We start from the raw sequence: 11,341 nt of genomic DNA on the forward strand, positions 1-11,341 counted from the left end.
AAAAGAAAATATGAGATTGTGAAAGGACGGCTTTAAATGCTATTCAGAGTTCAAATGTTTCTATTGGATTGATAAATATATAGCCAGAGAATTGCATGCAATTAGTTGATCAACGCCCATAGGCTTGTATCCCTCAGAGTTATCGGTTTATATCGATTTGGGATACGAGTACCACAGACAGAGATACTATTGATATCAATCCAACCAGAGAAAAGAGAATACCATCGTATTGCTATCTATTGCTACAGTTATTGCTACAGTATTCATATTTCAGAGTTGATGGTATTTATGATTTCAAAGTCATGTTTTACAGAGTATACTATGTATCATTGCTATGTAAGAGTTCCACTTGCTGAGATTTATTCTCATTTCAGTTATTTCATGTGATGCAGATCAGAGTGGCGGCCCGAGACGTTGACTGTGGACTGGGGGTCATATGCATACACCGTTGGAAGGAAGATTTTGGCATGATCATAGGAATGATGTTTTGTATTTTGTTTTGTCATTCAAATGATCATGTGTTACTATTTTGTAAAGATGTTTAAAGAAATGTATTTTGAAACTCCTTCCATATTTTAAAGAAAAATTTATTTCCGCTGTGCATTTTATTTAAAGAGGTCAGAGGTGTCACAAATTTGATTTGATTATATTTGCTTGAAAAACATATCATAATTGTGAAAACTTGATAGGATCGGTTAGTAGGTGAAAATGTGTTTAGAAAGGGGTTGAATAAACACTTGACAATTATATCACCTTTTTAAATAATGAGTTAGTTTTGTGACAAACTAAAATCGGGAATCTTGTTATGTCAATATCAATCAGTTAACTTATGAAAGTGCGGAAATAAGCTGACTGACAGATGATATATAAATGAGATTTAGAGACTCAAGATTTATGGATGTTCGGAGATCTCAATCACTCTTGCGTCACTCCTTCTATCTATAAGATATGATATACACTTAAAAATTTTGATCAATACAAGACTTGTACTGACAACTTTCAGTTTTGGATTTAACAATACCAAACTGAAACTCTTAGTTTCAATATAGTTTATCAGTTCTCAACTCATGGGACGGATCCAGAAATTAAAGTTGGGGTGGGCTTGACCTTAATATAATATATAATAAGTTAATTTATATATACCTTGGTATATATTTTTTTAAAAAAACCTGTTGTTCCTAGCTTATTGGAAATAGGAGAGTTAATTTTCAAAAAAGAATTTTAATCAATATCATTTTTCGAAATTTATATATTATTTAAATTAATATGTAACACGTGTAATATAAGACAAGTTTCACTTAAATTCAAAATTGACATTTTAAACTATTTTTAATATATTTTAAATGTACTTTCAAAACTAAATTCTATTAAATAAAAAAAATTGATAAAATAAATCTATCACGTTTATGAGTTATTTGCACCAAACCCATTTTGAAATATCGAAAATCTACATTTATTCACTGTGAAAGTTAAATAGGTATTCTAGATATTAACTTTTATGAGTTATTTGTAATGTGATATCTTTTAAAAAAAATTTGTTTGTGCTTAAATCTCTATTTTATTTACCCAAAAAAAAAAATTAGAATTGACTTGAATCTCTATAACTCATTGTAAAAAAAAAAATTGGGCTGTGACGAGCCAAGCATAGGTCCGTCCTTGTCTCAACTGATCTGAAACTACTTAGCTCAACTGATTTCTTTAAGATCGAATAATACAATGATATATGTTTGTGCTTGTAAGCTCAATGTATAGCCTTTGAATGCTATGAATATATACGCTAAGTGTGAGCTTTATAAAATCTTTGAGTATGAACAGAAAGCTTATTGAGAATTTCAACAGAATAACAACTTGGTTCTATGTGTGAAAAAATCTTCTTTCTCAGCTGCTCTTCACGACTATTTATAGTCTATGCTTCCAATGGTAACAATGAAAGTGTTTGAATCTTTCTACCGTTGTTTGCCACGTCAATATCCTTATGACAGTCGTACATTGTAGCATTGTTGATATTCGGCGTTCCCTCTATATATTACAGTCTGCTTTTGTACTGTTGTAAGTTGATAGTTACATTTCTTAACTGATGACGTTTTACCGATGGAACTAGTTGATATACAGCTCACAACTGATTGTAGTTAGACTGATCATTCAGTCCACTACACAATTCAGTTGTCTTAGTTCAGTTGCCTTGTCTACGTACTAATCTTCAGTTAGACAAATATATTTTGAATCGATTCTATTCAGTCTTCTTGATCAATTGATTCAATCTTTAATCACTCTGTTTGTCAAACTTTCGAAATTAAGTTTCCAACAATTAGTGATAAATTAAACTATAATTTTAAAATAATAAATTTAATAAATAAATAAAATGTTCTAGTTATGGGGTTTGAGAACATGCAAATTATGTTTAGGAAATAAATACCCTATGCACTATGACAAACATTTTGCATTAAAAATCTGACAGTTTTATGAATATATAGTGGTGCACGGACAGTTTATGAATATTAAAAAAACTCACCAAAAGTTTTTGATTTTTTATTGAATAAAATGTATATATTTTTTGTAATTTGAGAATGTGTATATATATATATATTTTGAAATGAACGTGTATATTTTTTTTTATAAAAAAACATACAATGACACCAAAATTAGTTACTATAACCCCTCAACTTTAATAATATACTAACTGAGCACAAATGTTGTGTCTGTAATGTAATACGTGAATATTATATATTGCATATATTTTGTTTCTCAAATTTTGTTTTGTAATGGTACTTACAAAATTAAATATGATATGAGATTTAGTAAAATAATATTTCTATAACAATGAATATGAAAATTTAAACACGATCTAATTATACTAATACAAATACAATTAAATAAAGATTGAATAAATAAAATACATTCATTTTTCTTTGTTTGAAAGAGTCAAATCCAAAAATATAATGATTAGATATCTTGTGAGAACGTCTTATGAATAATCTTTATTCGTGAGAGATATCAATCATGTTCATATTTATAATAAAAAATAATGTTTTTGACATAAAAAGTAATATTTTTTTATGAGTGACTCAAAATAAAATATTTGTCTCACAAAATTGATCATGAGACAATTTCGCATTAGTTTTTATGAAATATATTTATGTATATTAGAGGAAAACGTATGAAAGGGTAATTTTATAATTTTAAAAAAGTTTCACCAAAAGTTAGTTATACTTTGAGATCTCTCCCTTAATTAATAGTAATTAGTAAGTACAGATATATATACATACATATATAACTTTGTTTTTAATTTATTGTATTTATAAAACATATATATTTTATTATATAATTATAAAAAAATATCAAATAATATAATTAAGATAGAATAAATGTATAAAAAATAGAGAAAAGGAAATTAAATAAGCAATAAGAATTAAAAATAGGTGGAAGAATGATAAATTGGTAGCATAAATTGTAAGAGTTTTGTTATATGATTGAATAAATATGAATGATTAACATAAAACAATTTATTCACAAATTATGTTCAGCTGCAGATTTGATAAACTTCCGAGTCAACATAGTATGACCAAAAATCTTGCTAATCATGTAAACTATACTAGGAAAATATAGTACAAGTTACAATATGTGAGACAGTGTTGATAAAAAAATCGGACCCATAGTATATAGGCAAAGCACTTACCTCGGACACCTTCAGCGAGACTCCCTGAAGGTGTGTTGATAAATTAAATTCTCTCTTATATTTTATGATGTTTTTAACTTATATTGATGTGAGTTTTAGAGCATGATTACTTATTTGGTATTCGGTTTTGTGTCGTACAAGTAGGGGTGAGCATTCGGTCTATTCGGTTATAGACTGAACTGAATTAGCCATAATCAAACCGAATCGAAATATTTTTCCATAATCGATGAAAACCGAACCGAATTAAAATCAGTTAATTCGATCGGTTACCGAATTAACCGATTAATTTTTTTAAAAAAATTATGATTTAACTTTAATTATATATATATTTTTTCTTGAATATTACAATCTACACAAATGCATAAAATTATAAAAGCACACACATCACAAATGTATAAGTTTTGTTTGAACACAATTAATACATATTATATCTTTTTTAAAATTTTAAATTAAAATATATATATATATATATATATATAAATTGATAAATAATAAAAATTTATTAAATAATATTATTTATTATATCGATTAATTCGGTTAACCGTTTTCAAAACTTTTAAAACCGTAACCGAACCAAATTAACCGATATAATCGAATTTTTTAAATTTGAACTTTTCGAAATAACCAAATCGAATTTCTGGAATAGCTCGATTCAATCGGTTAATTCAATTTAATTACGTGCAAGAGTTAATTAAATATAAAATTTTATAGTACAAAAACTGGTAAAAGAGAACATGAGATAATAGCAGATGTATATCTACCCAATCGAATACGTACGGCAGGCAGTGGTGGAGGACAATGCCGGGCACTATGCAAAGCCTCCGCTTTATATACGAACGCTTTGGAGTACTTTTAGACCCATTTGAAGTACGAGAAAATCCTAAAATTAAGGATGCCATCACGCAGAAGTTAACGTGCTTGCGGCGGGCTGAGGAGATCCGGGCTGTGCTCGACGAGGGTGGGCCGTGTCCAGCATCGGACGGCGATGCTGCTGTGGCGACCCGATCCAAGACGAAGCCCAAGGATGGCAATGCTGGGGAGGATGGGGATAAGGAGAAGCTTCGGTCTGGCTTTAATTAGGGAGAAACCCAATGTTAAGTGGAGCGATGTCGCGGGTTTGGAGAGTGCTAAGCAGGCGTTGCAGGAGGCGGTGATTCTTCCAGTGAAGTTCCCCCCATTCTTTACAGGTATGATTTCCTTTCCTTGATAAGTTTATTTTGATTGAGCGATACGGGCAACTTTTTGTCGGTACAGATGGAAGATATTTGGTATGTGCTGAAGTTGATTGCCTTGTGGTAGTAATTTTATTGTCAATGATTGGAGTTGAGTCTCATGTTGCGGATTAATGAAATTTTAGAAATTGGCTGTAATCGATAAGGGGACAAAAGTATGATTTTTTAACCTCGTCTCTCTCAGAAAAAGAAAATAAACAAGAAAAGAATCCAACAAAATGTGACATGGGTACAGAATAAGAAAAATGAGAGCTGAAGTTCGGGATTCGTGAATACTAAAAAAAAATTTGTTGCATAACATTTTACCGTATCATTCCGATATTATTTGTTGACATGAATTGTTGGCTAATATTAGGCATGAAGAGCTTTTCTTTTATACGGTCCAGCTGGAACAGGAAAGTCATACTTAGCTAGAGCTGTTGCCACTGAAGCTGATTCCACCTTTTTCAGGTAACTTACACCGGTTCGTTCGATGCTGGCTGCCCCATTCCATTAGTTCCTTGACACGTGGCAAGGACTATTCTTTTTTTATTTGTAGAAGACTTCTCAACCTCTTCCACTAATTATTTGACACGTGTCAAGGATTTTTCTTTTAAAATTACGCAAACCATGGTTTAGTTAATTCAGGTTTGGAAGGGGTTTTAATCAACAATGGATGGTTTTTCAAAATCTGTGCAGGATTACCATGGTGACAACGAGTATCTTCAGTCTTCTCCCTTTCCCGCCAGTTATTTTGAATCTTTGTATAATTCAATACAAAGTCATACAGAGAACTCATTTTGTTATCTGCCTTTTTTAAAACCATATTCGTGACTTCATTTCTCGAAGTAGCCAAAAGTCCCGCACTAAACCTTCCATTCATAAAAGCAGTAGACCATTTCTCCTTAAGCTTGTACATATCATTCAACCATTTATGACCATGCAAAACATAGGTTTCAATCATATATTTCCATGTGCTCTCAAATTCATCTTCAGAATCACAATGACTCATGCATTTATACCACAATCCTTTAAAAGCAGAATCACCATTTAAACTCCCAAAATGTGAAGGAGCATTTTGATTTATATGCCATTGACATAAACGATGATGTGAAAGTGGAAAAATTGTTTCAATGGCATTCATCATGGCTTGACATTGGTCTGAAAAGATAGTTTGTGGTTGCCGTCCATTCATAGAATCAAGAAATGTTGCAAACAACCATTCAAAAGAACTTTGAGTTTCATCTGAGATAAAGGCCAAGCCAAACAATACATTCTGTATATGGTGATTTATACCAACAAATGGAGCACATATTAAATTATACTTATTTGTTCTATATGTTGTATCAATCGACAAGACATCACCAAAATATTCATAATCAACCTCGCATCTATAGTCCCTGAAGAAAAAGTTCATCACCCTATCATCATCATCCAATTGAACATTCCAGTAAAAATAATTCTCCTTATTAGCCTTATTAATGAAATATTGAATAAGTGCAGTGGCATCTCCATTCTCGACTTTGGTATGTTTTTTCAACCGACTCATATGGTCATATGCATCCTTTCTAATAAAACCTAAATTTTGCGGCCCACATGCTTCATGTTCCATAAAAGAAACAGCATTACAGACGGATATTCCAGCATTTACCATAGCTTCTAGAGTAGACTTTTTTACATGTGATATATTGTGTGCCGATCTTAGCAAGTGAGTTTGATCAGGTGCAAACATCTCATGGTTATGCTCTTCAAAAAATCTACTCACCCGCCATTCACACCTTTTTTCACTTGTAATCTTCAATTTCGCTTTACATTGTGTTCTAATGACCGGCTTTTGATAAACTGGAATCTTTTTATTAGAACATTTCTCATCTTTTAAACCTTCACAGGAACAATGAAATTCTTTTGATTGAAGTTCATTGGCATGAGAAAAATATCGTTGATCACCCATCCTCACACTAAATCTCTTGGCATGCGCATATTGGCAATACAATAAATAAGCATCTTCAATGCTATTCACAACCTGCCCCACTTCCAATTTACTCTCCAAAACATGGACAAAAGAGTTTTCATTTGGTACTTCAACATTTCCAGCTTCTTGATTGTTATCTCCTTCCACCTCTTCAAGTGACAGTTGATTGTTATCTTCCATTTTTAAGCAAGCAGCCAACCAACTGAATCAATTAAAAAAAAACAAAATGAATTTAACTATTTTTGAGTCAATTAATAAAAATTTTAGGCAAAACAATTGCTAAACAGCGGACTGGTTATTGTGTCGAGCTGTTTAGAATCTGGTCACATTCTACTCGTTTTAGCTTCTGCTATATTGTGTCGAGCTAAAAACTATATTGTATGCGTTTCTGTAAGGTTACACTATTTTGGATATGCAGCAGTTCGTATAAAACTGGTATATTGTTCTGCTATGCTGGTTCCTCTCCTGGAATTTGGTTTACAGGTTGAGTCTTCTCTCTGTTGTGTAAGGTCGTGTACTTTATCTCCAATTATTCAGGTTTTGTCTCTTTTTTAAGAATTCACTTTCTGAATGACTTTCTCGAGCATTCAAATTTTGTCACTTTATTCTCAGCTTTTTAATAAATTGTGGTTGAGCGACAATTATTCCGGCTTGTTCCTGATAAGTATGCCTATTCACAGACACATTTGTTGAACAAATGCTAAACAGCGGACAGCTCAACACAATAAACCAGAAGTTTCGTGTGTGGAGTGAAAAAGTGCAGTGGAGTGAAAATGCCTCACCTTACCGGATTCAATGAGAGGAGCTCTCCCCTGTTGTGAAAGATTTCCAGTGGGTTCCGAGAGGGAAGAGAGGTAGAGAGAAAAATTCAATTTCCAGTGGAAAAAATACACGGGAGAGGGAATACGGGGGAGAGATAAAACCCCTTCCAGATCTGAATTAACTAAACCATGGTTTGCGTAATTTTTAAAAAAAATCCTTGACACGTGTCAAATAATTAGTGGAAGAGGTTGAGAAGTCTTCTACAAATAAAAAAAGAATAGTCCTTGCCACGTGTCAAGGAACTAATGGAATGGGGCAGTGCCCCATTCCCCAGCATCGAACGAACCACTTACACCTCTACATAGGCTCAAAATATTTTATTAGTAGCAACGCTTTTAAATAAACTTATTTTGTGTAATTCACTTGTCCTTCCGATCCTACTTTTTGACAAATCTTGTTGGACTTTCTGTCTGTTGGATATCTTTTCCCAATAAAGGCAGCACATATATTTACTGGCCTTCTGGTACTCCATTTAATCATGGGTTTGAAATGCTACATGTTGATATCTGTGCTTATATAGTGAACTCCGTTGTAGACAATTTAATTGAATTCCATCTGTCATGTTACTCTTTAATATCTTAAACTCTGATTGCCAAGAGCATGCCACGGAGACCACTGAGGTTGAAAAGCTATCCAAACTTCTTGAGAATTCTAGATTGATTTGTATGCAATCGATTGAAACTAGTTCAGATTTCCCATCTTTGACCAATTTGAAGTTATTAAAAAAATTCTTCTGCAAAAAGCGACAGTTGTGTTTATGGGATAAGAAATGAAAATGATTGCTTAACTAAATGATGCCTATCTTGCATAAAAAAAATGACGCCTATCTGAATCGAGTAGTAATTTTTGGGAATAGCTTGTAACAGTATTTCTCCACGAACCCAGTGGGTCAATTACTTGAAAGAATCATCAAGGTTACTAATATGTAAAATTGGTTTCTCTCTTCTATATGCTTTCGTCTCATGAATATTTCGGCTATGAGATGTGCTATGTTTCTTCAAAAATGTGTTATCATTCTTCAAGAGGAAACTATTGTTATTAAGACGCTTTTAGTTTATACATTTATTCATCATTTTCAAATATCAAGTACTTAGGCCATGAAGTTGGCGAGTGCCAACTGCTGTTCTTTCGCAGTGTTTCTTCTTCGGACTTGGTTTCAAAGTGAATGGGTGAAAGTGAAAAGCTGGTTTCTAATCTCTTCCAGATGGCTCGTGAAGGTGCTCCCTCCATTATATTTGTTGATGAAATAGATTCCCTACGTGGCCAGAGCGGAGAAGGAAATGATAGTGAAGCTTCCAGACGTATCAAAACAGAATTGCTGCTGCAAATGCAGAGAGTTATGTTGTGGGAAGTTGTGGTAGTTGTATCTTTGTTTTTCTGTTTTTCAACTTTATGAGTAGATATGTATGTCATCTCCATCTGGGAAGTCTTGCGATTTGAAAGCTCGACTCCAATTGTTCTTCTTGTGAGATGGTTAAATAGGCCTGAGTTCAATCTTTTGTTTTACTTTATTTCTGGATATAATGCTTTTGAAAGTTTTTTATTGTTGTTGCCAGAGAGAAGCGTGTAATGTAAAAAAAATTCTTTACTGGGTCTGCAATTTGAATTTTGTTTCGTGCATATGATTGTTGTGGAGACATGAATATCACCAAATGTGCTCCCTCCCTTTGTCTGCTCGATGCATCTCTGTTTTTCCAATTTTTTGTGTGAACTGATGACCTATTTTTTTCCTTTTATAAGCCAATCTGGAATGTATGATAAGTCACGGCAAAAGTTGATTGACTGTCATGTTATCTTCTAAAAATTTGTCAAAAGCGAATAGATATGCATCTTTATCATGGAATTGTGTCAGCAGTTTGAATTCGTGGTCGTACCATTTATGTTAAGATATTTGAGAAGTGTACCTTTATATCCCCAACCCTTCAGTGACGTTGGGGCCGCCATGTTTCCTTTTTTGATGAAGAGAGAACTTGATTTACTTACCTTTTTCCTGCTATATAGTGTCAATTATTCGGGGGTTGGCCATAATGATGATAAAGTTCTTGTTCTTGCTGCCACAATTACCCCTTATGCGCTCGATCAGGTAATATCTAGGTAATCGAGTGTAGGCCCTGATATTTTTTGTCTAACTATGTATTTTTTTCTGTAGGCTATCAGGCAGCGATTTGATAATCACATTTACATATCTCTCCCAGAACTGAAGGCACGACGACACATGTTCAAAGTACGAAACTTGTCTTCGATCCTTGTGCAAAGAAGCAATTGCATCTATAGCCCAATATTTTAATGTAGTCTTGTATGGCTTGTCGCTCTACTGCAGGTGTATTTAGGAGATACCCCTCATAACTTGACTGAAAGCGTCTTTAAAGTGCTAGCTCATAAAACCAAAGGATTTTCTGGTTCAGATATATCTGTTTATGTGAGTGCGGATGGTGTTATCCACCTCCTAATGTTTAAGTGGGTTCTTTTGTAAATTCAATATGCCTACCTATTTATTCAATCTTGTTATGTTATCTATGAAGGATGTATTATTTGAGCCTGTACGTAAAACACAAGATGCTATGTTCTTTATCGAGACTTCGGATGGTACATGGATACCATGCGGTCCCAAGCAACCCGGTGTTGTCCAAATAACAATGCAGAAGCTTGCTGCAAAGGTTCACATTTGGTCTTATACAATTTTGTTCTAGTTTGTCCCTTAATAATCTGAACTTCTTAGGATTTCTTTGTCTGTTGTGCTACTTATTTCTACAGATTATGAACTGGTAATCATTCGTCTTTGGTTGCTGTTCTCAGAAAATGAAACAAACATAATGTTTTTTGGGTGAGCAGTAGTTTGTTACAGGAGATGATATGCTCTTTGAATTTAATCCATGTGAAAGAATTGAAATTAATGCAGAAGTGAAGAGTACACTATTGCTTGATTCTATGAGAATTGAGTAAATACTAAATATTAGATTAACTGAGAATAAAATGATGCGAGAGTGGATAGAAGAGTCTCTATATCTAGCTTATGGCCGGAAATGGTGGCCGAGTTCTGGACGACAGATAATGATGACTCCTTGAATGTAGTACAAGTGAGTTGAAAGAAAATTTTACACAATAACTATCTTCGATGCTACATGGGGTCAGTGGCCGATTGGATAAACTTAATAACCGTATTGTACAACGTAAATGATTTTTTATTTTTTTTATGTGGTATCATTTAGCAGAGAAGATTTAAGCCACATGTGACTGATGTTATGTATGGGAACTTACTCTGTGGGTGTATGGAACAATGAGTTACTCTGTATGCACATGAAGTATTCATGATCTTTCCCCAAATTGAAATTACTAAATCAATAAGGTTCTAGAGAGACAGACCAACTGTCAGCAAATCCGATCTTGAAGTGCAAGAGGGATTCACAAAAGAGTTCGGCAGGGAAGGTTGATTGTGTTTATGTTGTGTTTGATAGGGTTCAAACGACAAAACATCTTTGTGCCATATAGATTACACGACGATTGCGGTTTCCTCCCATTTTTTTGTAGGAAATTGAGCCCTATGCTTCTCATGTTGCTTGCAATTAGTTTTGTATACAAATATTTATGGTGTATGTGCAATGCCAGTTGCATTGGAATTGTATGAAGGCTTTGTTCCATTGATCTCTCATTTTAACTTTT

At 33.2% G+C, this 11,341-nt stretch overlaps 2 protein-coding genes across 5 annotated transcripts; one reads left to right on the plus strand and one right to left on the minus strand.

Moving 5' to 3' along the window:
* The first annotated feature begins 4,412 nt into the window (after positions 1–4,412).
* On the plus strand, positions 4,413–11,341 carry LOC140808928 (protein SUPPRESSOR OF K(+) TRANSPORT GROWTH DEFECT 1-like). 4 transcript variants are annotated; one of them, XM_073166307.1, is made up of 8 exons: positions 4,413–4,863; positions 5,264–5,358; positions 8,785–8,892; positions 8,956–9,764; positions 9,831–9,905; positions 10,002–10,100; positions 10,204–10,338; positions 11,028–11,341. In XM_073166307.1, exons 4-8 carry the CDS (start codon positions 9,519–9,521, stop codon positions 11,067–11,069), a joined length of 597 nt encoding a protein of 198 aa, XP_073022408.1. In that variant the 5' UTR covers positions 4,413–4,863; positions 5,264–5,358; positions 8,785–8,892; positions 8,956–9,518; the 3' UTR covers positions 11,070–11,341. The 4 variants fall into 4 exon arrangements, with proteins under 4 accessions (XP_073022408.1, XP_073022406.1, XP_073022407.1 ...); XM_073166305.1 differs by having other exon boundaries at positions 8,886–9,764; XM_073166306.1 differs by lacking the exon at positions 5,264–5,358 and having other exon boundaries at positions 8,816–9,764.
* LOC140810429 (protein FAR1-RELATED SEQUENCE 5-like) lies at positions 5,507–8,789 on the minus strand. The gene is made up of 2 exons (XM_073168290.1): positions 7,642–8,789; positions 5,507–7,061 (listed from the first exon to the last, which is right to left on the minus strand). Exon 2 carries the CDS (start codon positions 7,037–7,039, stop codon positions 5,507–5,509), a length of 1,533 nt encoding a protein of 510 aa, XP_073024391.1. The 5' UTR covers positions 7,040–7,061; positions 7,642–8,789.

Source organism: Primulina eburnea, chromosome 13, assembly GCF_022965805.1.
Source record: "Primulina eburnea isolate SZY01 chromosome 13, ASM2296580v1, whole genome shotgun sequence".
Classification (NCBI taxonomy): domain Eukaryota; kingdom Viridiplantae; phylum Streptophyta; class Magnoliopsida; order Lamiales; family Gesneriaceae; genus Primulina; species Primulina eburnea.

Excerpts from the sequence above, each read along its gene's own strand:
- LOC140810429 (XM_073168290.1), bottom strand. The coding sequence starts at position 7,039 with ATGGAAGATAACAATCAACTGTCACTTGAAGAGGTGGAAGGAGATAAC.
- LOC140808928 (XM_073166307.1), top strand. The coding sequence starts at position 9,519 with ATGGAATTGTGTCAGCAGTTTGAATTCGTGGTCGTACCATTTATGTTA. Across the intron at positions 10,101-10,203 it reads GTTCAGATATATCTGTTTAT|GATGTATTATTTGAGCCTGT; the intron begins GTGAGTGCGGAT and ends TTATCTATGAAG. Across the intron at positions 10,339-11,027 it reads TGCAGAAGCTTGCTGCAAAG|GTTCTAGAGAGACAGACCAA; the intron begins GTTCACATTTGG and ends TAAATCAATAAG.